This window comes from Enhydra lutris, unplaced genomic scaffold (assembly GCF_002288905.1).
Source record: "Enhydra lutris kenyoni isolate GAN:26980312 unplaced genomic scaffold, ASM228890v2 scaffoldscaffold8, whole genome shotgun sequence".
Classification (NCBI taxonomy): domain Eukaryota; kingdom Metazoa; phylum Chordata; class Mammalia; order Carnivora; family Mustelidae; genus Enhydra; species Enhydra lutris.
This window is the reverse complement of record NW_019154092.1, coordinates 30,090,504-30,115,487: the sequence shown is the minus strand read 5'-3', so window position 1 is coordinate 30,115,487 and position 24,984 is coordinate 30,090,504. Positions and strand designations below refer to the sequence as shown.

At 40.2% G+C, this 24,984-nt stretch overlaps 2 protein-coding genes across 5 annotated transcripts in view; one reads left to right on the top strand and one right to left on the bottom strand.

Moving 5' to 3' along the window:
• LOC111142439 (regulation of nuclear pre-mRNA domain containing 1A) overlaps positions 1-3,566 on the top strand; it is a 74,207-nt gene extending 70,641 nt beyond the window's left edge. The window contains exons 7-8 of one of the 2 annotated variants that reach the window (XM_022495570.1): positions 72-269; positions 2,795-3,566. In XM_022495570.1, coding sequence (XP_022351278.1) covers positions 72-221 — 150 coding nt within the window. In that variant the 3' untranslated portion in view covers positions 222-269; positions 2,795-3,566. Of the gene's footprint in view, positions 1-71 lie in introns of both variants that reach the window. The other variant, XM_022495569.1, reaches the window with a different exon arrangement.
• A 14,599-nt stretch (positions 3,567-18,165) lies between these two features.
• LOC111142464 (chromosome unknown C18orf21 homolog) lies at positions 18,166-24,683 on the bottom strand. Of its 3 annotated transcripts, XM_022495635.1 has the most exons (5): positions 24,515-24,683; positions 24,408-24,430; positions 21,818-22,017; positions 20,487-20,683; positions 18,166-18,583 (listed from the first exon to the last, which is right to left on the bottom strand). In XM_022495635.1, the coding sequence occupies exons 1-5, from the start codon at positions 24,589-24,591 to the stop codon at positions 18,430-18,432; spliced, it is 651 nt and encodes a 216-aa protein (XP_022351343.1). In that variant the 5' UTR covers positions 24,592-24,683; the 3' UTR covers positions 18,166-18,429. The 3 variants fall into 3 exon arrangements, 2 of the variants coding, with proteins under 2 accessions (XP_022351343.1, XP_022351342.1); XM_022495634.1 differs by lacking the exons at positions 24,408-24,430; positions 24,515-24,683 and adding an exon at positions 23,803-24,400; XR_002640265.1 differs by lacking the exon at positions 24,408-24,430 and having other exon boundaries at positions 18,325-18,583; positions 24,515-24,612.
• Between the last annotated feature and the right edge of the window lie 301 nt (positions 24,684-24,984).

The window sequence follows — 24,984 nt, the reverse complement described above, 5'->3', positions numbered from 1 at the left end:
ATGCAGAGTATTAACTAGATTGTTCTTCTCTCAACTCCAGGAATGCTAATGAAAGTGGTTTGATGTTACAGGAATACAAGCGCAAGTTAGCCAGAGTTTCCCTGGTGCGCAAAGAACTCAGGTCCCGGATCCAGAGCCTGCCAGACTTATCCCGATTGCCCAATGTCACTGGAAGCCACATGCACCTGCCCTTTGCCGGGGACATCTACAGTGAAGATTGATGACCAGTCTCTTTCCAAGGCCCAGGACTTTGCAAGAAATGGAGACAGGTTAGGTGGACAGTCCTGTAGCGTTATTTTTGTATATGGTTGAGAGAATGACTAACAAAAGAAGTAACAAGTAATTTATAAAGTTGTTTAAAATGTTGGTTTGTTTACTATTTTATTGGTAAGTTAATATGACTTAGTTTAAACAAAGTGATGATCTCTGTGTATTAATAAGCTCACAAATAGTGATTATTTTCAAAAGATCTTTTTGTAAATTTTTTTGATCCAGGGCCTTGTGAGAAATTCCATGTTTCTATTTCTTCGTGTATTTTCAAATATTTTTCTTTATTTTCTTCAGTATGTAATCACTGTAAAGTATGTAATTCCTAAAGGGTGAGAAGTAATCAAGAGTTGGTAGAGATTTTATTATGGTATAGTTAGGACTTGATTGTAGAAGTGACTAAATGTTCCAACTTAATCTTCACCCTTCTCCCTGACCAAAATATCAGTTCTGTGCCTCTTAATGCCTTTGATTCCTTATTCCCTAGAGGTCAGTAATTTAACACTAAAGTAAGGGTCAGATTAAAGCTTAGAGGACTTTTCCACAGTAGTCCTATAGGGGTTCCATTCCAGCTGCCAGTGTAGAATAAAAGGAATGTTAAATAGGGACCCCCTTGATCAAACTGTTTAGAATTATTTGAATAGATTAATATGGAAGTGCTTTGGAAGTGTTGTAAAATTTGACCTTCTACCAAGAGGACAACTTTGATTCTGGAACTGATTGCTATTTTCAAATCAGTCTCCTTTTAACATAATGAATCCCTTTAACATAAAGCCATCTAGGGGATTAAAAGAAATAAAATAATGATACTTTTATTATTTGCTTAGCCATTTAACTTTTAAAACAATAGTATTTTTAGCTCTAAACTCTCAACACAATATTCCTTGAAGTTCAGTAAAGTAACCTGGAACATTTTTAATGTTTCCTTAAAGTTTGTGAATGACTGTATATTTGGAAATTAAGCAGTGCTACACTACAGGGTAGATCTGGCAAATGCTATATTTGTATATTTAGAATTACCAAAACAAATGTACTTTTACCTTTTATGTCTAACCCTGTGTGTTAGAGCAGTTGCATGCTCTCCTGCTTTCTTTTTAAATCACATTGTTAAGCTGTGTATTTGTACTCAATAATGACTTAGGATAAACATTATTTTCATTCATTAAATATTAGACATTTTTCTTTTCCTTGTAAGCAGATTCAAGCTAGATAGTTAATAAAACATCTGTTAAATCCCACAAGCCAATTATGTCTCACTAGTCTGAATGGCTTTACTCTTTTGTTCTCAATATTAGAAATTATAGTTAAAAATGAATTTATATGTGAAGGAGAAGGCAAATATTTATTTTCAGTACGAGTAGTTCTGAAAACAGTGCTTTTAACCGTTTGACCTCTCTTCAAAACATAGACACGTATTAGTAGTCCCCATCCATGTATGGCTTATATTCCAGTCTTCTAGTCAACTTTTGGGACTCTGGGCACATTTTCTCACAGAAACAATAGTGGTTAGCTTCCTTGTAAACACTGTCACAGGAAGCTCACCTGGGAACCTAATCCACTTAACCACGAATGTACTTAACCTTTAATGTGGTTGACAAATTACTAATAGATCCTGACCAGCATTTGTAACATCACTCTAACTAAGGAAATGGTGTGCAGCAGCCAGACTCACACATTGAGGTGTATGTCTGTCTGTCTTGTGTACCTCTGTCCCTAGGTGTAGGATATGTAAGAAGATTTAGCATGGGGGTAGTGGGGTAACCAGTGCACAATTATAAAAAACCTAGTTAATCCTGTTAGAAAAGTATACCATGTAAGTTAGTTTTTCTTGTTAAAGTAAAAGCAAAAACTTGTATATTAATTTATTTTCAACATCTTGATCTTATTTATGATCTGCTAAAATGGTGATTTACCCATTCAAAATATATTTTTTTCCATTTAAAACTAATTTATAAACTATGTACTCCTGGGAAGATTTGAATTATTAGAAGTTTGTTGAAATATTTTCACCATTTAAGACAGACTTCTGACTTAGGTACTGATTTTAATGCCAGTATCTGTTCTAAATATTTATGATAAAAATGCATTATTTTTTTAAAGAGCTTGATGCGATTTGTGATAAGTGATAGTACTCAACCTGAATCCTACCCCCAGTCCCACCCTTTGACCAATCCTCCACAAACCTTTAGCTATTGGTTAATTCACTAACTGTAAACACAAATACTATGGTCTGGTTTAGAAATTATCTTTTCAGCCTTATGATAGTTAACTTGGTAAGCCTTAGCAGCAAATTGTCTTCCTTTCTAAAAGGTAGACTTAGATTTTCTCAAGAAATGGGGTAAGATAGGGAACTGTAATACCAAATTGTAAATCATGAGCATTTTCTCCACTGTGTATGTACATGAGGCAAATCATGCATCTTTGAGTGCAGTTTGGCCTGGCCCCTCGAGAGAAAAGCATGTCACCACACTTGCAGTAGGGGTACTGTGGTTTGAATGGATACCATCACTCTTTTCTCCACAAACAGTGCAGAGAGCTGTCTGGAGTGGCAATTTCAACAGCTTCCCTGGCGTTCCCTCTGCTCCTTGCATCACTACAGTAAGTAAAATAACCACCTGGGGGAACCCGGGAGTCTGAGAAAATCAGCTGTGCTCAGTAGCCAGCCTCCCCCTCTAGGAAAACCAGTCCAGATGCAGCTATTTTGGTCCCTCTTCTCACAAGCACTCTGAATCAGGGTTTTTCTATACGAATTTCTTCAGAATCAGCAAAAGCTGGGATGACCTGGTTATCTTGATTTGCAAAATTAAAAGAACAAAACTAGGTTGTCAGTTGTCACTGTGGATGAGCAGATCGTCAATTAAAGTAGAGTTATTGAACTGGCTCTGAGAAAAAACTCAAAAGTACAAATTAATTGGAAAGTTAGAATGCCCTTTCTGAATTTTCCATTCTAAAAATTTGTATTATATGAAGTAAAATAAAGCTACAAAACTGCTTTGTATTCTATTAAGAAATAGCTCCTAAAAGATGTAGTCTTGTTTCATAGTTGTTGCACTATATCAAAGCTTTTTAAAGTGTAAACCCAGTTCTTCTCTGTATAGAAAGGGAGCATTGTGTTACTGAATTTATTTATACAGAGCATTTGTTAACATCTGTAATTCCAGCCATCTGCACACGAGTCTGTTCTGAGGTGGCAATAGCACATGGGAAGATGAAGTTTCCCTGTTTATTTACCCCTTTTTCTTTGCCTGTATCTGATGACAATATAAGATGTTCTTAATAAAGTTTTATGTTGTTTTTGAAATGTGTAGATGATTTCTCTGAATCTGGTTAATTGAATGTGGGGTGGGAGGGGAGAAATTAATGGACTGGGAAGGAAGCAGAGTACTGGAAGTATTCAGTGACTTTTTGGTGGAGAAACTGTTGAAGGAGATTCCTTTGGCTTGGCCAGTGGTTCCCAAACTTGAGCGAACATCAGGATTATCTGGAAGGCGATTAAACTATTGATCACTGGGCCCTGCTCCCAGAGCTTCTGGGGTAAGGCTTGATAGTTTAGATTTTTAACAGTTTGATGCTAATGTCACTGAGTTGAGGGACCACATTGTTGGCAACCACGACTCTAGACGGGCTTTGAAGTCCATGATGTGCTTCACGATTTGTAATTCCAGGTAAGGAGAGAATAAGATACGGGTTTTATAGCTCATTCTTCAACAAGTTCCTTATGGGGAGAGAATGAGATCACCTCTTCTTCTGTGGCCTACTGCACAGTAATGCCGCAGTGCTTTTGCATGAATAGATTCATTTGGAACTTCGCACTTCTGGAGCATAGGCCTTCACCACATCTTGAATTTAAAGCAGAATTGGGGAATACTAAAATCTGTGGGAGTCTCTAGGGCATTATTTGCCAAACTTCTTTGATAAGACTCACTTGGGACATTTTCAGAAAGTGCACTTAACTACTGAATCAGAATTTTCTGTGATTCTTATTGTCTAAAAGTTGACGAAATGTCCTCTGACCACTGCTCCTGGTTCTCCATTCCTGTAAGTCTTCTGGTCACTTTATCTGAATCCAGGTGCTTCCCATTCCCACTCCAGTTTTCCCCCTTTGAAGTAGCAGGTTTTATACAGTGGAACCTATATCCAAAGATGCTGTTTCAGAAGATTTGGGATCTAGAAGTCCGCATTTTAAGCAAGGTACCCAAATTATTTTGATGTGCTTTGAGAAACAATGCCCTACAAATCAGTTATAGTCTATACTAAACAATAATGTAGTTCACACATATATGGTACTTAAGTGCCCATCAGGAACTGTTCTAAGCACTTCACATATTCTTTGCAATAGATACTCTGATGATCCACTTCCACATAGAGGAAACTAAGACACAGTGTAAATTCTTTGTGACCCTGAACAGGTCAAATGGTGAAGCTGGGATTCAGATCCAGCTCCAAGTTCGGTCCTGAGCCTGTGCTTCTTTCTTTCTTTCTTTCTTTTTTTAATTTTATTTATTTATTTTGACAGAGAGAGATCACAAGTAGGCAGAGAGGCAGGCAGAGAGAGAAGGGGAAGCAGGTTCCCCGTTGAGCAGAGAGCCCAACGCAGGGCTCAATCCCAGGACCCTGAGATCATGACCTGAGCTGAAGGCAGAGGCTTAACCCACTGAGCCACCTAGGCGCCCCTGAGCCTGTGTTTCTTAACCACTACACAACGATGCCTATTACGTGGATACGTTACGTAGCAGCTCCATGATTACCAAATCCACTTTTTGCATCACATGTCAAGTTAATAGTGAAATTATAACATTACGCAAGGATGAAAGTTAAAAACCAGCACTACTGGAGGGGCCTTGTCAAAGGATGTTACACCCAGGTTTGTTTTTGTTTTTGTTTTTATTGAGGTAAAATACACATAACAAAAAAAAGAACACATAAGAAAAAATTTGCCATTTTTAAGCATAACTCTGGTGTTAAGTACATTGATGTTTAATATTGTTATGCAAGCATCACCACCATGAATCTTTAGATTTTTTTATTTTCTCCGGTGGAGACTCTACCCATTAAACAATAACTGACTATTCCCCAGCCCCTTGCAACTACCATTCTACTTTCAGTCTCTGTGAATTTGACTCCTCTAGGTACTTCATAAAAGTGGGATTGAAAATATTTGTCCTTTTGTGACTGGCTTATTTCACTTAGCATAGCACCTTCTAGGTTCATCCATGTTGTAGCGTGTGTCCTTTTTTTTTTTTTTTTAAGATTTTATTTAGTTATTTGACAGAGAAAGATCGCAAGTAGGCAGAGAGGCAGGCAGAGAGAGGAGGAAGCAGGCTCCCTGCTGAGCAGAGAGCCCAACGCGGAACTCGATCCCAGGACCCTGGGATCATGACCTGAGCCGAAGGCAGAGGCTTTAACCCAATGAGCCACCCAGGCGCCCCGTGTCCTTTTTTTTTTTTTTTTTTTTAATTTTATTTATTCCTTTGACAGAGATCACAAGTAGGCAGAGAGGCAGGCAGAGAGAGAGGAGGAAGCAGACTCCCTGTTGAGCAGAGAGCCCGATGTGGGGCTCGATCCCAGGACCCTGGGATCATGTCCCAAGCCAAAAGCAGAGGCTTTAACCCACTGAGCCACCCAGGCACCGGCGTGTGTCCTTTTTAAGACTGAATAGTATTCCATTGTATGGATAATGCCACATTTTGTTAATCCATTTGTCTGTCGATGGACCCTTGGATTGCTTCTACATTTTGTCGTGAATAATATTGCTATGAATGTGGGAGTACAAATATCTGTGCAAGTTTCTGCTTTGATTTCCATTTGTTTGTTTTTTTTTCAAAGCAGTACTTATTCACATCAACAAAATAGAGTTAGAATGAACTATTGATAAGTATACTCTAGATAGTTAATGTCAAATCTCTTGAGATATACAGAGATTATTCAACTGCGTGTCTTCTCTCAGAGTTGACAAGTTTAAAAATGACAACTTTTAGAATTGCCCAAAGCTTACTTTCATTTTTAAACTTGCATATTTCTTCTAAATTAGTGGTTCCATAGGCCAACAATATTAGCCTTAGCTGAGAACTTATTAGCAGTGCAAATTCTTGGGCTCCAGATTTATCGACTCAGAAAAATCAGAGGGTGGGGACGAGCAATATATCTTTTTAACAAGCCCTCTCAGTAATTCCGACCCACAATCAGGTTCCAGGTTTGCTTTGTGCATCACTGTTCAGGCATCCAACACTTTACCTCAAAGAGATTTCTTCGTCTGTATGAGAAACAGAGGGAGTGTTCTGCTCCAACAAAAGCAACTGTTTTAAAAAAAAAAAAGTGTGCTTTCTTGACAAGCCAAGAAATGCTTTTCATCTATTTTCTTTTAAGTCTTAAAGAACCCCACTCTACACTCTGGCAAATTCTTCCTGATTTCCTTATTTCATTTCTTGGTCTAGAGCACATCTTGCAGTTTGTCAGAGGTGTGTACAGTGAAGGAGAAACTGAAATGCAGTCTGGGGTCAGGTCATCAACTACTGGATCTAAAAGACTCACTAGCCCTTGGTGTAGTGAAACCACCACAGGTTTAGCTATTTTTGTTGCTGAGATCCCTGTGATTTTATTTCTAACTGTTCAATAACATAAAAAATGGAAACTATTTTTAGTACCTTTGTGGTAAAGATAATGATAATTAATAATTGACTTAAAGTGGAATGTAAAATGAGTTTTAGAAATACATTTCACATTTGAATTAAGTGAAATTGTTATGCAGAGCCATTAGCTAATTCAGATATTCTAGAAAAATTCAGTTGTGCTGGTATTGTTTGGCTAAGTTTATCATCTTTTTTTAAAACCCTATTTCTTTGTTCAGGAAAAGGTTTCCTTTTACTTATGGAAATACAAGTCAAATGAGAGATCTTAAGAGGTTTTATTTTTTTTTATTTATTTATTTGACAGAGATCACAAGTAGATGGAGAGGCAGGCAGAGAGAGAGAGAGGGAAGCAGGCTCCCTGCCAAGCAGAGAGCCCGACGCGGGACTCGATCCTAGGACTCTGAGATCATGACCTGAGCCGAAGGCAGCGGTTTAACCCACTGAGCCACCCAGGCGCCCCTTAAGAGGTTTTAAATCAAGCATTAATACAGCAGTATTTATTGTCTCCTTTTTCCAGCCCTTGATATTTAAATTACAAAATCTTGTACTTTCATGGGATCACGTTAATAGCAGAGTGCTACTGATGGTATTTGACTTCTTAAAATCTCTTTGTGGGGGGCACCTGGGGGCGCCTGGGTCCTGGGATCGAGACCCACATCGGGCTCTCCCTAAGCGGGGAGCCTGCTTCCTCCTCTCTCTCTGCCTGCCTCTCTGCCTACTTGTGATTTCTCTCTGTCGAATAAATAAATAAAATCTTTAAAAAAAAACTCTTTGTGTATTAGTAATAAAAATAAATAAATGTGGGGCACCTGGGTGTCTCAGTCGTTAAGCATCTGCCTTTGTTTTTTTTTTTAAGATTTTATTTATTTATTCGACAGAGAGAGATCACAAGTAGGCAGAGAGGCAGGCAGAGAGAGAGAGGAGGAAGCAGGCTCCCCGCCAAGCAGAGAGCCCGACGCGGGGCTCGATCCCAGGACCCGGGGATCACGACCTGAGCTGAAGGCAGAGGCTTTAACCCTCTGAGCCACCCAGGCGCCCCAAGCATCTGCCTTTGGCTCAGGTCATGATCCCAGGGTTCTGGAATCAAGCCCCGCTTTGGGCTCCCTGCTTTGGTGGGAAGCCTGCTTCTCCCTCTCTCACTCCCTCTGCTTGTGTTCCCTCTCTCACTGTGTCTCTCTGTCAAATAAATAAAATCTTAAATAAATAAATAAATAAGTAAACAAGTAAAAGCAGGGGGGAAAAACTCTTTGTGTAACCTAGTTACAACTGCCCTAAGGTGGGAAGTGGTGCCTTGGTTATATACTGCAGCTGGAGTGTGCTTAATGGAGGGAAATTAAACTCTCTTCGTTCTTCTTTTGAGCTGGTGTTTGAGCTATGCAGGATCTCGGTGAGCTTCATGCCCAGGTTCTTTTCCTATCTAGTTGGTAGCGCTAATTACTCCAGCCTGTGCAAATGTCATTATTAGGGCTTAACATTCTCTCCATTTGAAATGTGTTATCTCCATGTCTTGGCTAGCATGATGAAGAAAGATCTAATTCCTTTATCCTGGGTTTCTTGTTTTTGTACCCACTGATGGACAGAACGTTGTGGTGAAATTTTATATCAATAGCATAAAGCTCTTTCTTTTTTCCAATTGGGTGTAATTTTCCCCACCAGGAGCCAGTAAAAAGCTAACTGCTAATGATGGAACTTATTGACTGATTAAAGTATAATTTTTTCTTATGGCATAGACTTTTTTGATTTTTTTTTTTAAGATACTAATCTTAAAATCTCAAAGCATTTGACTTGAAAATAATATTTAAACAGAAAACCTATCTTTTTTAAAAGATTTTATTTATTTATTAGAAAGCGAGAAACAGCATGAGCAGGGGGAGGAGGCAGAGGGAGAGGGAGAAGCAGTCTCCCCACTGAGTAGGGAGCCCAACTCTGGGCTTGATCCCAAGACCCTGGGATCATGACCTGAACCAAAGGCAGACACCCAACTGACCGAGCCACCCAGGTGCTCCAAATCTATTTTTTTTTTTTAATATAAAGCGTTGTCAGTGTGAATTTTTTAAAAGCTCTATATTATTTAAAGATTTTATTTATTTATTTGACAGAGATCACAAGTAGGCAGAGAGGCAGACAGAGAGAGAGGGAAGCAGGCTCCCTGCTGAGCAGAGAGCCCGACGCGGGACTCGATCCCAGGACCCTGGGATCATGACCTGAGCCGAACACAGAGGCTTTAACCCACTGAGCCACCCAGGCATCCCAAAAGCTCTATATTATTTAAATGAGTCTAATAATCCTCATAGTTCTACAGTGAAAGAACTGTTCATTAAAATAACCCAGAGTAGGGCGCCTGGGTTGCCAGTCAGATAAGTGTCTTCCTTCAGCTCAGGTCATGATCCCAGGGTCCTGGGATAGAGCCCCACATCGGGCTCCCTGCTCAGTGGGGACTCTGCTGCCCCCTCTCCCTTTGTCTACTGCTCCCCGTGCTTGTGCTCTCTGTCAAATAGAAAATAAATCTTTAAAAAATACAAAATAAAATAACCCAGGACAGGGCTCAGTCAGTTCAGTATCTGACTCTTGATTTCTGCTCAGGTCATGGTTTCAGGGTTGTGGCATGGAGCCCTGCTTCAGTCTCCACCCTCAGCACAGAGTCGGCTCAGATTCTCTCCCTCTCCTCTGCTCCTTCCCCTGCTCAGGTGCATGCTCTCTCTCTCTCTCAAATAAAATCTTTAATCCAGGGCAATAAGTATGCAATTTTATTTTCAAATGCTACTCAATCATAGTAATAGAAGAAAAATATTCACTAGATATATTTTTGGCAGCTTAATACATTTGAGTACACTAATGAAGTTAGATACAACGAGGAGATGTACTAAGTGCTTGTTTGCTCTCATTGTACAAATTCTTTTTTTTTTTTTTAAGATTTTGTTTATTTATTTGACAGGCAGAGATCACAAGTAGACAGAGAGAGGCAGACAGAGAGGGGGAAGCAGGCTCCCCACTGAGCAGAGAGCCCGACGCAGGGCTCGATCCCAGGACCCCGGGATCACAACCCAAGCCAAAGGCAGAGGCTTTAACCCACTGAGCCACCCAGGCGCCCCTCATTGTATAAATTCTAAGTAGTTACTTTTATTGTAAAAAGTTAGTGCCAGTAATAAGCATCATTTGCTTAAAATATTCCTGTTTCATGTTTACTTTCAACTTTAATTTGGTTTCTATTTTTGTTACATTAGTCAGTGCATCATATGGATGTGAAAGCTCACATATTAATTGAGGTTATTGAAATCCCCCAGGTAAAACTGGCCTGAGTGTCATATATTTTTCTGTCATATATTTAAGTACTGTAGTTTTTAGGGAAATGCTTAGAGAGAATATTAGCATATTTGGTGCACATATATTAAGACTGATTAGAAAGTTTATAAATTCTTTAGAATAGAATTGGTATGCCAGCAATATTTTAGATAAACTATTCTCTCTAATGAGGACTTTTATCCTAGACAAGATGGTGCATCTTAGAGGCATCCTTGAAGCTCATGGACATAGTGAAGTTCTTATTGAAGTGATACGAGGAAACAACACAGTACTTAACCAGAATCTTAGTAGAGGAGTATGCTCCCTACAAAATCCAGAAGTCCATGTTAGAGTTTTAAACAGAAGCTTGAAGGTAGCCATACTGCTACCCAACCACTCCTTTATATTCCAGTTGTCCAAAAGTCAGGTATTTGATCAACCCAAAGGCAGAAGTTTGAGTACATATTTAAAATTCAGAAACATGGCTTGTATTAACTTGGAAATGCAACATTAAACTGATTTTAAGAAGATAAAAACTGTAACTGGTAAATTAAATTGGTCTGCTTTTGGCCACAATAAAAGATAGTTTTAGATCTAAACTAAAAAACTTCTCTTTATCTCTTCTTATTAGTCACAATTATCTTTAAATACCAGGTTTCCTAGTTCGTGTTTTCCTGAGGGTATATGAAAAAAGTAGCTTGTATTTTAGTTCGCTAATACTAACAGTGAGAATTTAGATTTATACCCTGTAAATATTAATTCCAAGATATTGAAACAAAAACCCAAACATAGATACGTAATACCACTATCTAATCCTTACATGAGTTTTGTGTGATCTTTTCCTAAGTTCAGAATGAAACAATGAAATAACTTATCTGAAACTAGTATGATTTAATGATGAGTCTAAAGATTATATATCTCTAAAAGTTAAGGATTTAAAGACATTCTTCAGATATTGTAAATTAAATATACATTTGTTGGGTGTGTGTGTGTGTGTATGATTGTAAGAAAAATGTTCTCTAAAAAGCTAATTGGTCTGAAAAGATAAATTTAAAATATTTCATAGCAAAACAAAAGGGCTTAATGAGATTGAATTGAATATATTAAAAACCATATACTTTACACACTTGTACCACTGCATTCTCTTTTGTCTATTAACTTTATGGACAATTGATAATTGTACCCAAGATTTAAAACTAACATTTTGAGATGCCCAATTTATAAAAGAATATGTTAATTCCAAAAGTGTTGCTACAGTTTCTGTCTTTGAGAAAAGTAAAATGTGGTTTGGAATTATTCCAAAGCAACTTAGGTATAAAAATCTTGCACTTACCACTATGGATTAATCCACTTCAGGAAGACACAACTGAGGCTGGAAGGACCCCTCATGCATAACTTTGGAGACTGAACCACTTGGGTTTTCTGCATTTCACAAAATGAATCCATACAGCAGGCTTCCCTTAATCTCCAGTACTCACATGTCACCCTAAGGAATCAATTGCCAAAGTCTGTCACTTGTTAGAACACCAAACTGCCTTGAATTGAATATGAACTTAAACAATTAGGCTGAAGGTATGTTAAGACAAGTGTTGATAATGTTAAACAAAAAAGTTATTCTAACACTTGTCAAAAGGGTAAGAAAAAAATTCAGGACTTTTGTGATAAGTATCAAGACTATCCCAACAGGGAGAGAGATGGGGCTCAACTCGGAAGATGTCAAAGACAGCTTGGGTTTTATAGCCAGGAACAGAATTGGGGTTAATGGGGTGGAAAATTACTAAGAGGAGACATTAAAGGCGAGGGGATTCTTGCTGAAGGCAGGCCGTGGTGATCAGATGTCAAGGGTGGGGGAATTCTCCCTAAACTGACCTGGCAAGATTCTTGCTAAATCTGAGCTAGGCAGGTAGAAGACAGAGCCCAAGGATGATACCTAGTAAAAAAAAAAAAAATGGGGCTCAGAAGAGCCCTGTAAAGTTGGTCAAGAATAGAGTCTTTGTCAATATCATTGCAACAATTTTTTACAAATGCATTCAAAGGACAGCCACCCTAGGGTAATGCCAGATGTTATTCTTCTAGTAGTTTTTTTTATTAGTGTTGATATTACTATTATGTAGATTTTTGGGGATCATTTATGATATTAGGACAAACTGCTTGAGTACTTTCAACATGCGATCTACTCTTCTGGGTGTTTTTCATGTACTACCTCACTGAGTCCTCACAGCATCCTTATCAGGTAAATACTATTATTACTGTCACTTTACATAGAAAGAAACAGACTCTTAGAAATTAAGAATGCCAAAGATTACACAGGTAATTAAATGTCATAGTCCCCCACAAAGGCTACAGTTTTAACCTTAAGTTAACTTAACCATAAGTATATGGTTTTTAACCAGTAGGCTGTACTGCCTCCCAAACAAGTCATTTTTGGTCAGAATTAAGAATTACAAGTAATGTGGAACGCCTGGGTGGCTCAGTGGGTTAAGCCTCTGCCTTCAGCTCAGGTCATGATCTCAGGGTCTTGGAATCGAGCCCCACATTGGGCTCTCTGCTCAGCAGGGAGCCTGCTTCCCCCCACCCCTCTCTGCCTGCCTCTCTGCCTACTTGTGATCTCTGTCTGTCAAATAAATAAATAAAATCTTGAAAAAAAAATTACAATTAAAGGAATAATTGTATGGTTTATCACATTATAAAGAATACTCTCAGTTGGCTAAAGAGTTAAAACATTCAAGTAGGCATTTGGTAATGTGAGAGGTAAATTTTAAGTATGAGAACTCAGGATTTTTAAGAATTCATCTTTTCCAGCTCTTAACTCTGGAGGAGTCTGGTAGCAGTACCATTACTATCCCGCAGTAAAAGTATACCCAACATTCTGTTTCTGGTATCACTACTTGAAACTAGCAGGGTTTCTGGGAGAGTGGACACTTCCATGTCTTAGGCCTGAGAGAATGAAGACGGTCCTGGAACTTTCTTTGCAAGAAAGCAAGAAGGATGCTTTCAAAGTTCTCATGGAGTTGTAAGAATAAAGCCAGCTTAAAAGGGGCTCTCACTGGCCAAGATGTAATAATTTAATCATCCAAATAGAAAATAAAAATTATATGGGGCACCTGGGTGGCTTAGTTGGTTAAGCAGCCAACTCTTTTTTTTTTTTTTAATTTATTTATTTGACAGAGATCACAAGTAGGCAGAGAGGCAGGCAGAGAGAGGAGGAAGCAGGCTCCCCGCTGAGCAGAGAGCCCGATGCGGGACTCGATCCCAGGATGCTGGGATCATGACCTGAGCGGAAGGCAGAGGCTTTAACCCACTGAGCCACCCAGGCGCCTCAAGCAGCCAACTCTTGATTTCAGCTCAGGTCATGACCTCAGGGTCCTGAGATTGAGTGCCATGCCAGGCTCCACACTCAGTGGGGAGTCTGCTTGATGGTTCTTGCTCCCCCTCTGCCTGTGCCCGTGTCTCTGCTTGCATTTTCTCTCTCTCTCTCAAATAAATCTTAAAAAAAAGAAAGGAAGAAAAGAAAAATTGTACTTAATTAAAGCAAGTAGTCTCTGGAAAAATTGTCTCCATAATGTCTTTTAAAAGTATTTTGGTATTTTCTTTCCAAATAACTATATTATTATACAAATTTATTCTTATTCATAAAAATTCCTGTTTATATTTAATTGTAAGTTTAGTCCCAGGAGAGACAGAAGCATATTGAACACTTTCTACGTGAATTATACCTTAGGGTTGCAGCCCTTCCCGCCCCCCACCCCACCCGGATTTCGGACAGGCACAAGTCTCACCAGGCCTCTGTGTGAAAAGAGCTGTGCACAGGCAGAAAGGGAACCTTCCTTACAAGTCCAGGAGAGGCATCCGCTCCAGGCTTGTGGTCAGAGCTTTGAGCATTTATTTCTCTGTGGGTGTTACACATCAATAAATGTTTACTGAAAGAAGAAAAAGTGGGGAGGGGAAGGATCCAGAAGAGGACGAAGGTGAAGGTGAAGGAAAAGGCAGGACTGTTCCATTGACCTGAGTCAGAGCAGGGATGGCATCCAGGCTAGATGGGCAGACTGGCCCATTGGGTAGGAGGAAGGCTGGCTTTTCTCACTAGAGAAGCAAGACAGGCACCAGTGAGAAAGGTGAGAGAACTCGGCTTTGAAGTAGAGTGATGTCTCAGATGTGCGATTGCATTTTGAGCCCAGTTAATTCACTGGCACTGTCCCTCTCAGGGGTGAACCACCTAGGAATATTACTTGAGTTCTAAAATCTGAGTAGTGGTCGTATTAAAAGTCACCATTGTGCTTTCTGCAGCTGAGGTCCAATGGGCTGTGCTAATGGAGAGAACAGTGGCCTACGGATTTTCATCAACTATGTGACACCAAAGTTCTTTGTGACACTAATGAGGCAATCATTAGATCTATGCTCTCTTTGTCCCTTTCCCACCCATTCCTGATTAGGTTTTCTTCCTCAGAGTTCTGCCCATCCCATCCCTCTTTGGATGGTGAGGGGCTCTTTTTCATTGTCATCATGGCTGCCTTTAGCATAGGGTTGCTGTAGCCTCCAGGATCCCTGGTGCCCTGGTCACGTGTTCCAGGCCCCATATCCCATGGGTGGACAAACAGCCCAGAGCTAAGTGGAACTGTTCAGGAAGCACTGCAGTAGATACATCAGCGTATGAACGAGTCCTATGGCGATGGGACGGACGTCCAGGAGTTGGAGCTGTACAATGCATGTCTGCTGCTTCTCCTTATGAGACTATCATTTTCATTTAATCCCAAGTATCTACACTGTAATCTGTTTAGGAAATGTTTCATTTCATTTTTTTAAGAATTTTACTGAGATAAAATTCACATACCAAAAAAGTCACCCTTTTAAATTGTAGACTTTAGTGGGTTTTAGTATTCAGAGTTGTGTGGCCATTGCTAATTCCAGAACATTTTTGTCACCCTAAAGAAACTCCATACTCTTCAGCAGTTATTCCCTGTTCACCCCCCAGCCTCAGGTAGCCACTAATCTATTTCTATGTATTTTTCCTATTCTGAGCATTCTTTATAAATTGAATCATACATTATGTGACCTTTTGTGTCTACTTTCTTTCAGTTAACATATTTTCAAGGTTTATCCATGTTCTAGGAACTCACTTTTGTGACTGAATATCCCACTATATGGATATGTCATATTTTATGTATCTATTCAGTAGTTAGGTTGACATTTCACTTGTTTCCACTTTTTGGCTATTACAAATAATGTTGCTATGAATATTCATATACAAGATTTTGTTTTCAGTACTGTTGGGTCTATAACTAGGAGTAGTGTTGTGGGTCATGTTAATACTATGTTTAACTTCTGGAGGAACTGACAAATTCTTACACGGTTGCACAAATTTTACAGTCCCAGAAGCAATGTATCAGAGTTCCAATTTCACCACATTCTCATCAACATTTATTACTGTCCTCGTGATTTTAGCTGTTCTAGTGGGTATGAAGTGGTAGCTCCTTGTTTTGATTTGGATTTCCCTAATGACTAATGTTAGATGGAAGATGTTGAGCACCTTTTCATGTGCTTGCTGGCCAATTGTTTCCTTGGAGAATTGTCTGCTCAGAATCTTTGTCTTTTTATTATTGAGTTTTAAGTTTTTTATAATTCTAGATATAGACCTCTTAAGAGATACATGATTTGCAAACATTTTCTCCCATTCAGTGGGTTATCTCTTCATTTTTTGATGCTGTCCTTATTTGAAACACACAAGTTTTTAATTTTGAAGTCCAGTTTATCTATTTTTTCTTTTGTTGCTTGTGATTTTGGTGTCATAGCTAAGAAACCACTGTTGAATCCGAGGTTATGAAGACGTAGTTCTAGGTTTCCTTCTGAGTGTTATGTCCACAGTATTATTTTAGTATTCTCTTTAAAGATGCCCCAAATCCTTCTCTCAAACAGAAAAGAAAGTCAAGAATCCATGGTATTTTTTCATTTGCTCCTGAGGTAATGTGACTAACTTCCCATCTAGAGGTTCCTGCTTTTACCACTTCTCATCCATTTCCCAGTCAGGTGGCTGAAAGGACCTTGGTTCTAAATCTGGTATGGAACAAGTGGGCTACAGAATTCAAATGTCAGTGTAGTGGTTAGGGATATTTGCAGAGCTTGTGCTCTGGGCCACAGCAAATGACATCATGCAGGCCAGCAAAGACCTCACAGGCAAATGGGGACACAATCAGAAACGGGAAACTACAGGGTCACCCGCACTTTTGATAAAAGAGTGGCCCCTCATAATACAGTAGGGTTGAAGTGGAGGGCATTCTGCAAAACCATGCAAAGGCCCAAACTGGCAAGAAAATGGTATGTCCTAAGAACTATAAAGAGCTCACTATGGGTGATCAGGGAGAGCAGAAGAGAGAAGAGCAAGAAGAAAAACAGATACTCCAGTGAGAAGTTAGCCAGAAAGGTAAGGTACCATGACCAAAGTATTGTGCCAGATGCCCTGGACACAGAGGGAAGGCTCAGCTTCCTCAGCCTATGGCTCAAAGGCTAAAGTTCACAGTGATGACTCTTGCCATCCCTCTCTAATGCTGGCACTAGTAATATAATTTCACTTCATGTAACTACAAGACCAACTCAGTAATAACCCTGGCCTTTCAGAGTTTGCCAAGCCCTAATGGGAGTTTAGTTTTAAATTTTTAAACAGCAGAGAGAGCTTGGAAATAATTTAAAGTATCTAAATTATTTATTTAAGGAATTTTTAGAAGACAGGTTGAATACAACCCTAGTCTATCATTTTAGTGTATTTATGTTCCAGAGAATATTTAACATAGCTAAACCGTTACTGTTGTTTTCTGCTCTAAATTTTAGACCTAGAAATTAAGACTTCACCAGAGAAAATGAAATGCCACTTGTGATAAAACATTGCTAGGAACAATAGAAAGTTGTAAAAATGAAATCTGGTGGGGCGCCTGGGTGGATCAGTGGGTTAAAGCCTCTGCCTTCGGCCCAGGTCATGATCCCAGGGTCCTGGGATTGAGCCCCACATCGGTCTCTCTGCTCAGCAGGGAGCCTGCTTCCCCCTCTCTCTCTGCCTGCCTCTCTGCCTGCTTGTGATCTCTGTCAAATAAATAAATGAAATCTTTTTTTTTTTAAGATTTTATTTATTTATTTGACAGACAGAGATCACAAGTAGGCAGAGAGGCACGCTGAGAGGAGGAAGCAGACTCCCCACTGAGCAGAAAGCCCGATGCGGGGCTCGATCCCAGAACCCTGGAATTATGACCTGGGCCGAAGGCAGAGGCTTTAACCCACTGAGCCACCCAGGCGCCCCAATAAATGAAATCTTTAAAAGAAAAAAATGAAATATGGTGTATTTGAATGATTTACAATTAAGAATGCCCCATATTTATTTTTGCATGCAAAATTATTTCTGTGTCAAATAAATAAAATCTTTTTTAAAAAATGAAATCTGGTATATTTGAATGATTTACAATTAAGAATGCTCCATATATTTACTTTTTTTTTTTCATATATTTACTTTTGCATGCAAAATTATTTCTCTCTGTGTGTCAAATACAATCTTAAAAAAAAGGAGAGAAGATAATATAATCACTCAATGTCCATAATAGATTTGCTACTTAAAAGGGTTTTCAGGGGCGCCTGGGTGGCTCAGTGGGTTAAGCCGCTGCCTTCGGCTCAGGTCATGATCTCAGGGTCCTGGGATCGAGCCCCGCATCGGGCTCTCTGCTCAGCAGGGAGTCTGCTTCCTCCTCTCTCTGCCTGCCTCTCTGCCTGCTTGTGATCTCTGTCAAATAAATAAATAAAATCTTTAAAAAAAAAAAAAAAAGGGTTTTCATATTTTTTTGATCCTCACAACCACCTGTGAGGTAGGCAGGTTTCATTTATTCGTTTTCATGAGGTATTTTCTTCATAACCACTGAAAAATGCCCAGAAAAGTTTGTTCTTGGACCCCAGATTCCATGTATTTAAAGAATAAATAAAAGGCTTTTGTTTTTTAAGATTTTATTATTTTGAAAGTAAGCAAGTGAGAGAGAGAGAGAGAAAGCAAGCGAGCACACAAGCCAGGGTAGGGAGAAGCAGACTCCCCGCTGAGCCAGGAGCCCAATGTGGGGCTTGATCCCAGGACCTTGGGATCATGATTCAAGCCGAAGGCAGATGCTTAACCGACTGGGCCACCCTGGCAACCCAGAAAAAATAAAAGTTTTAAGAAAGATATTTTTCTGGCTAACCTTAGTTTCAGAAATTGCATTAAACATTTATTTTCAGAGCCCATCCTTTACAAAGACAGTAAGAAATTTCTGAAGTCCACTTTTGAATTCTTTTGGGATTCACTCCGACTAAGCAACATTTTTAGTTGAGAGAAGTGTTTCTTTGTTTTGCTCACATTCTTTGAGGAGCAAGTGGGTGTTGACTGTCCAGATGTAGGTGTCCTGAAAACAAACATAAAACCACACTTAGATATACTGATATGTAAGTTTAAAAGTGCTTTTCCTGCTTAGCCTGAATAATTGCAACTAGAATCTATAATAACTACACCTATTATGGCCGTAAAGGAGCAGTGGCTGAACCCAACATTCATTCCCATTTTGTTAAAAATCTCCTCACTACATAGACTTTAGGCAACATTCAGGAGGTATACCTGGTGGTTCTGGAAGTTTCTATCACACCTGAAGAAGGCTAAAAGTAAAGTGTCATCAGGCCTGCGTCCCCTTTAAGTTTGATATCAAGATTCATGACAATTCTAAGGACTTTAAAAACCTGTTTCTTCACAGCTCAAGACCACTTCCTTTCTCAAAAATGAAGAATTTCAACCTACACATGCAGGTGCCACTGCATTATATCTCCCCACCTAGAACGTAAACTCCATAGGACAGAATTTGTACTACTAACTGTATATTCCACTGCTTCTTAACAGTGCCAGGCACAGAAGAGGTCTTCTAAAAATATTTGCTGGATAAGTGATTCCCCAGCTGCTGTATATTTGTTTTCTTCTGTTTCATGCCCTCCAACTGTGTTCCATACCCATGAAACTTTATTGGGGTTTAGCAGTCTGATCCCTCTTCTACTCCCCATGTGTACAACAAATGTGAAATATCTTTCTCATTCGTGCATATAACTAAGAAGCAGTCTGTTCTATATGCAAGTGAATTATTTTAAATATTTCATTTTAATATATTTTAAATATGCCAACTTTTATCTACAGTTATCCAATAAGGTAGAAACTTCTATGAATTCTTATCATGCCAAATATCAAAATAATTAAATCAAAATATAGAGAAAACTAGACTTAAAATTTCAATTCTTATCCAGTTTTATAAATGTCAATCCAATATAAAAAACTCAATGCAGTAAACAGATAAATTTCACTCTTTACAGAATTTTGCTGTTTATGTTCAAGGAACTACCAGACTCAGTTCCTCTTTTGGTACAAAATGTTCAGAAATTCCTTTCACAGTTTCTAAGGAACTAAATTTACTATCACAGTGAATAAAGTACTGTGAACTACAAAAATAGTTTGGTGCTCCAGTCATATAGTTAACTTAGTAGCAGCTGACAAATCCCTATTCAGTGAGATTTCCCCAGGAATTTCTGACAGAGGCAATATCAAGAACAAAGGTTCAGAGCAGGAACATAAACTGTGAGTTTACTTCAGTTCAGTTTTGCTAACACACAGGATGATTTAAGGCAAAGTAAGAAGGCACACACACTGGTGCCAGGTAGGAAGGACTGGGAAGCCATGCGGGAACGTTTGATCTAGATGCTACGGCATGAGATGGTAAAGGCTTCTCATCAGAGCTGTGCTGTAGGGAAATTATCAGACTAGAAGCAGGAAACTACTGTAGTAATCCCAGCAAAAGAGGAACACAGACTGAACACAGTAGGAGGAAAAAAGGAGAACAGATGCAAACCGCATGGAGGAAGGGCAGATAGAAACTGGTGACTAACTGGACAAGGACCAAGGGACTAAGCGTTGTCTACTCTACTCACCATTTCAGGTCAGACTGTCTACAAAGGCATGTTCACTGACAGAAGGAACTTAGGAGGATGAGCAGGTGGGGACATGCAGGGGGATAAAGTGGATATATTTAGTAGCAGCTGGGAACAAGTAAAGGGAGAGGTTGGAATTAAAAGAATATAGCTGGAATTTATAAGCAGAGATGGGAATGAAAGATGTATGTACAGGACATTAGAGAAGAAAAGGGTATGGAGGAAAAAAATGGGGCCAAGGCCTGGACTGCATGGCAGATTTAGGGAGTATATATTAAACAGAGGAAAAGTCAAAGAAATAAGAGCTCACACCAGCAATGCAAATAGCTTAATGAATTAAGATACCTGAATATCAAGGCTGGGCTCTTGCCTTTGGAACCACACTTAGGATTTAGGTTTGCAGAACTAGGAGTCTTTCTTTCCGGTGTCTTCAGGCTGAGCTTACTCGTAGGAGTAGTAGGACTGCTCTTCAGTGCTGAGAGAAAGCTTCTACTTTTACCATGATGTTTAACTGTTCTGTTGCATGTTTTACAAGTAGTCAACTAACATAAAAAGAAGAAATATTGGGCCTGATTTCTCTTATAATTTAACCCAATAAATTACATGTTCACTAAATTCTTGGATTAAGGGACTACACCAGGTACAAGCAGGTAAGAGAGGCTGCCCTCAGAGAGTCTGTAATCCAGCAGCAGCAATCAGACAAGATACAAATTTAAAATGAGAAAATTTATAATTAAAAGTTACTGGCTGAACACTTATAAATTAAAAAAACATTTTAATTTTTATTTATTTAAAAGATTTTCTTTTTAAGTAATCTGTACACCCAATGTGGGACTTGAACTCATGACCCCAAGATCAAGAGTCACATGCTCCACCTACTGAGCCAGCCAGGTACCCCTAAAACACCTTTTTAAAGATAACAAAGTCTCTACTTTGTCAATGTAAAACCATGTTTGGGGGAATAAAGGGGACTGTGATACCCGGTTAACTTCTGGAAGAATATTCTTCATAACAGCAGTTAACATTTAACATTTAACATTTGCCACAGAACTTCAAGTTGTTTTTCAATAAAACATGGCAAATTATCATTGAAAATCTAAGTGACCCCTGCAAACCCTTACTGATTCTATATTCTTCAAATATAGATCTAAATCAATTCATAAGACCAATTGAATGAATTCTCACACCTCTTTACTTCATTAAATCCAGAGGCAGAATTTCATGTATGTAATTGTCGGAATTTCATGGTCGGAATTTCCTAATGTATGTAATTGTCAAATCACTGTGTGTCAACTTAAAATAACGTATCAGTTATATATCAATCAAAAATTTTAGGGGCACCTGGGTGGCTCAGTGGGTTAAAGCCTCTGCCTTCAGCTCAGTCATGATCTCAGGGTCCTGGGATCGAGCCCCACATCGGGTTCTCTGCTCAGCGGGGAGCCTGCTTCCCCAACTCCCTCTGCCTACTTGTGATCTCACTCTGTCAAATAAATAAATAAAATCTTAAAAAAAAATTTTTTTTAAAAACAAAGTTTTACTCTTGATGAAAGATCAATCACTAGAAAAAAAGTTGTGTGCATATTTTGACAATCTGTGTATATTACCACAAACCTCTGAGTTATATGTAGCCTGATCCTTAATCAACCTCATTTTAAGTAAAAGGATTGAAATCTTACCAATACACTTTTGGAGTCTTTGTATCTTTTCACAATTTTTGCTTCTTTAAAACTAAGTGTATAATTTCTTGCTTCTAGATTAAGAAGTTTTTGTATTTTGGGAGTCAGTTTGGACTTGGGTTTGAGGCGCACTCGAGAGTTATCCAAAACCAGCAACTGGAAACAGTATGGACATGTTCCTTCAAAAGTGATGTTAGCATCTGAAATTATACAAACAAAACTCATGATTCAGCAAATTAGAATATTTTGTTACCTCAAACAGCCAATACTCTGTGATAAAATATACTATTTAATATGAACAAATATTCTCTTTAAGCAAACTCAAAATATGAGAACTTGCAAAAAAGGCAAATTGGTAATAATTTATTTTGCAAAACACTGTAATTCTATCCATTCACTCCTTTTAGCAACAGTCAGGTTAAGTCCCCATTTTTTGCTACCTTACTTATTACTTGTTACTATGTAAAAAAGGCTGTCTCACCAATTTTACAAACATATTTATCACAAATCAGTAAATTATACCTTCATTTTCTTTTTTAAACAGTTAGCACACAATTTTGTGATTTGTGGGCCAGGCTTTCTGCAGGTAGCTCTCAGTACAAGGTAACAGGAGAACAGACTTGCTCCAGATTGTCTATGCACATCAAGACAGCCATTTACCATGCTAGGCTGGAAAGTCATAAATAAAGAGCAAAAGAGCACCTATCTTTAACTCACATTCTGGGGGAGCCCTAAGCAAACATAAATAAGACTGGTAACAACTGTTAACAGAATATGATTAAAATGTCCTGGAAACTATTAAACTCTATGTGGACCAGCCAGAAATACTCCAAAGAAATGGCTTGACAAAGGTCAAATACTCCAAATATCTGTACTTGGAGATAGCATCCATTACTGTTAAAGGGCTTTCAGGTGGAAGTACAGTGAAAAAGAAAGCATGACTATTAGGGAAAGGTGAGGGTGTGGGGGTGATGCAGCTGGAAAGGAAGGTGGGCACATCACAGATTTATTCAACAAATATTTGTTAGTGAGCACTCTGCTAAGTATACAACAACTAAGGACCATGCTTGTAATTCAGTTCTGCCAAATGTTAAATTCATCCATATTTACTGAGTCCAGTATCATGCACAGTTCTGTGTACAAGAGACAGAACAGTGAATAAAGGACAATTCATGTAGGGAGAAAGTAAATATAGCAACACCAAATGTGTAGTGCTGGGGGGAAAAAAAGGAGATGAACAGGGAGTGGCGATGGAGCTGTCCTGGTCTTTAATAAGGTAGCCATGGTAGGCTTTGTGGAGTGACCTGTAGAGAGCAGGAGGAAACAAGAAAGCAATCCACGCAGATATATGAGGTAAGAGTTCCAGGCCGAGGATGGGGGGCAACTTGGAAGGCTATGAAAGAGCAAGGAGGCCTAACACTTGAGTAAGCAAAAGGGAAAGCAGGCCAGAGAGGTAATGTGGGCTTCTGATATAGGGCCCTGTAGTCCTTTAAAAAAAAATTTCACTTTGGGGCGCCTGAGTGGCTCAGTGGGTTAAGCCTCTGCCTTCGTCTCAGGTCATGATCCCAGAGTTCTGGGATCGAGCCCTGAATCGGGTTCTCTACTCGTCGGGGAGCCTGCTTCCCCCTTTCTCTGCCTACTGTGTGATCTCTGTCAAGTAAGTAAATAAAATCTTTAAAAAAAAATTTTTTTTTTTCCACTTTGGGGCGCCTGGGTGGCTCAGTTCGTTAAACCACTGCCTTCAGCTCAGGTCATGATCCCAGAGTCCTGGGACTGAGTCCCATATCGGGCATCCCCTACTCTGCAGGGAGCCTGCTCCCTCTCCCTCGGCCTCTCCCCCTGCTTGGGCTCTCTCTGTGTGTCAAATAAATAAAATCTTTAAAAAAAAAAAACTTTCTTTCCACTTTTACTCTGAGATGTCAAGACATCTGAGTGTTTGTGGCAGAGAAGCAACACGATCAAGCTTAGGTTCCTCCTGCGCTCACTCTGGCGGCTCAGTTGAGAATGGATGTGCGAACGCAGGAGCGCGGCTGGCAACAGCGCAGCTGCTGACCCGGTCCAAGACGGCGACATGGCCTGGTGAGAAGAGAGGAGGTGCTGCATATACTCCAAGTCAAGAGGCATATTTGCTGGCACACTGGCTTGGGGAGGAAGGCTCTCAGGGAGCCGCGAATGGCCCCAGGGTTTCGGGGGCTGAATTCACTCCCCGGATGGAATCAGCATTATTGAACTGGGAAGAACTGGAGGACGACTGTGCTGGGGGTAAAGCTCGAGTTTCGCCCTGACACACATTCCAAAGCAGGTGTCAACAAGACATCTGGATATGAGCCTAGAATGGGGAGAGGTCTTGGTTGGGGTACAAATCTGGAAGCCATGAGCCTGGTTGAAACACTGTCGCCAAGGGAAGGGAGTGTAACTAGAAAAGAGGTCCTAGGAATTTGGAGCTTGCGCGGAACAGCAGCCCCCGGGGGGATTTATGAGGGCAGTGGTTCGAGGAGACTGCTCTTTTGCGTCGTCCTGAGCGGGGCGCGGAACGGAGCGGGGCGAGGCGCCGAGAGCCTGACCCACAAGCGTCGGACGTTCTCCCTACCGTGTGACGAACTGTAGGCCCAGCTGGAAAGGAGAAGGAGACTCGTGAGGGTGGAAGGGGGACCCCGCCGCCGCCGCCGCCCACCTCCCCTCCCGCGCTTCTCTTACAGGAGATAGCGGGCCTGGCCCGGGCAGCTATCGCGTAGCTGCCACGCCGCAGCCTCAAGGTAGTGCTTCTGCCTCATCGCTACCGCCACCCCACACGCCGCTCAGACGGGACAGTCTCCGGAAGCCGGCTTCGCAGCCTGCCGGACTTTTACCTCGGAATCCAAGCTCCGGCCGGAAACCCGCGCCCACTGCTGAGGAGTTCCGGTTTCCCTCGCGTTCCGCCCGCACGCAGACCAATCCCCTCCCCGCCTTTGGCCCTGCCTCTAGGCTCCGCCCCAGGCTCCGTCGGGTCCCCCTGGTCCCCTGCGGATCCGGCGCAGACGTGCGCCTGCGCGGAGCCGTGTAACCCTGTCGGCTTGGGGACGTCTGCGCGGAGCGTTCGGCGCGTCTGTCTTTCTCGCTCGTGATAGCGTCTTCTGTGGTACCCTTGTTGTCATTTCCTCAACCCACGTCGCCTTCTAGATTCTCCA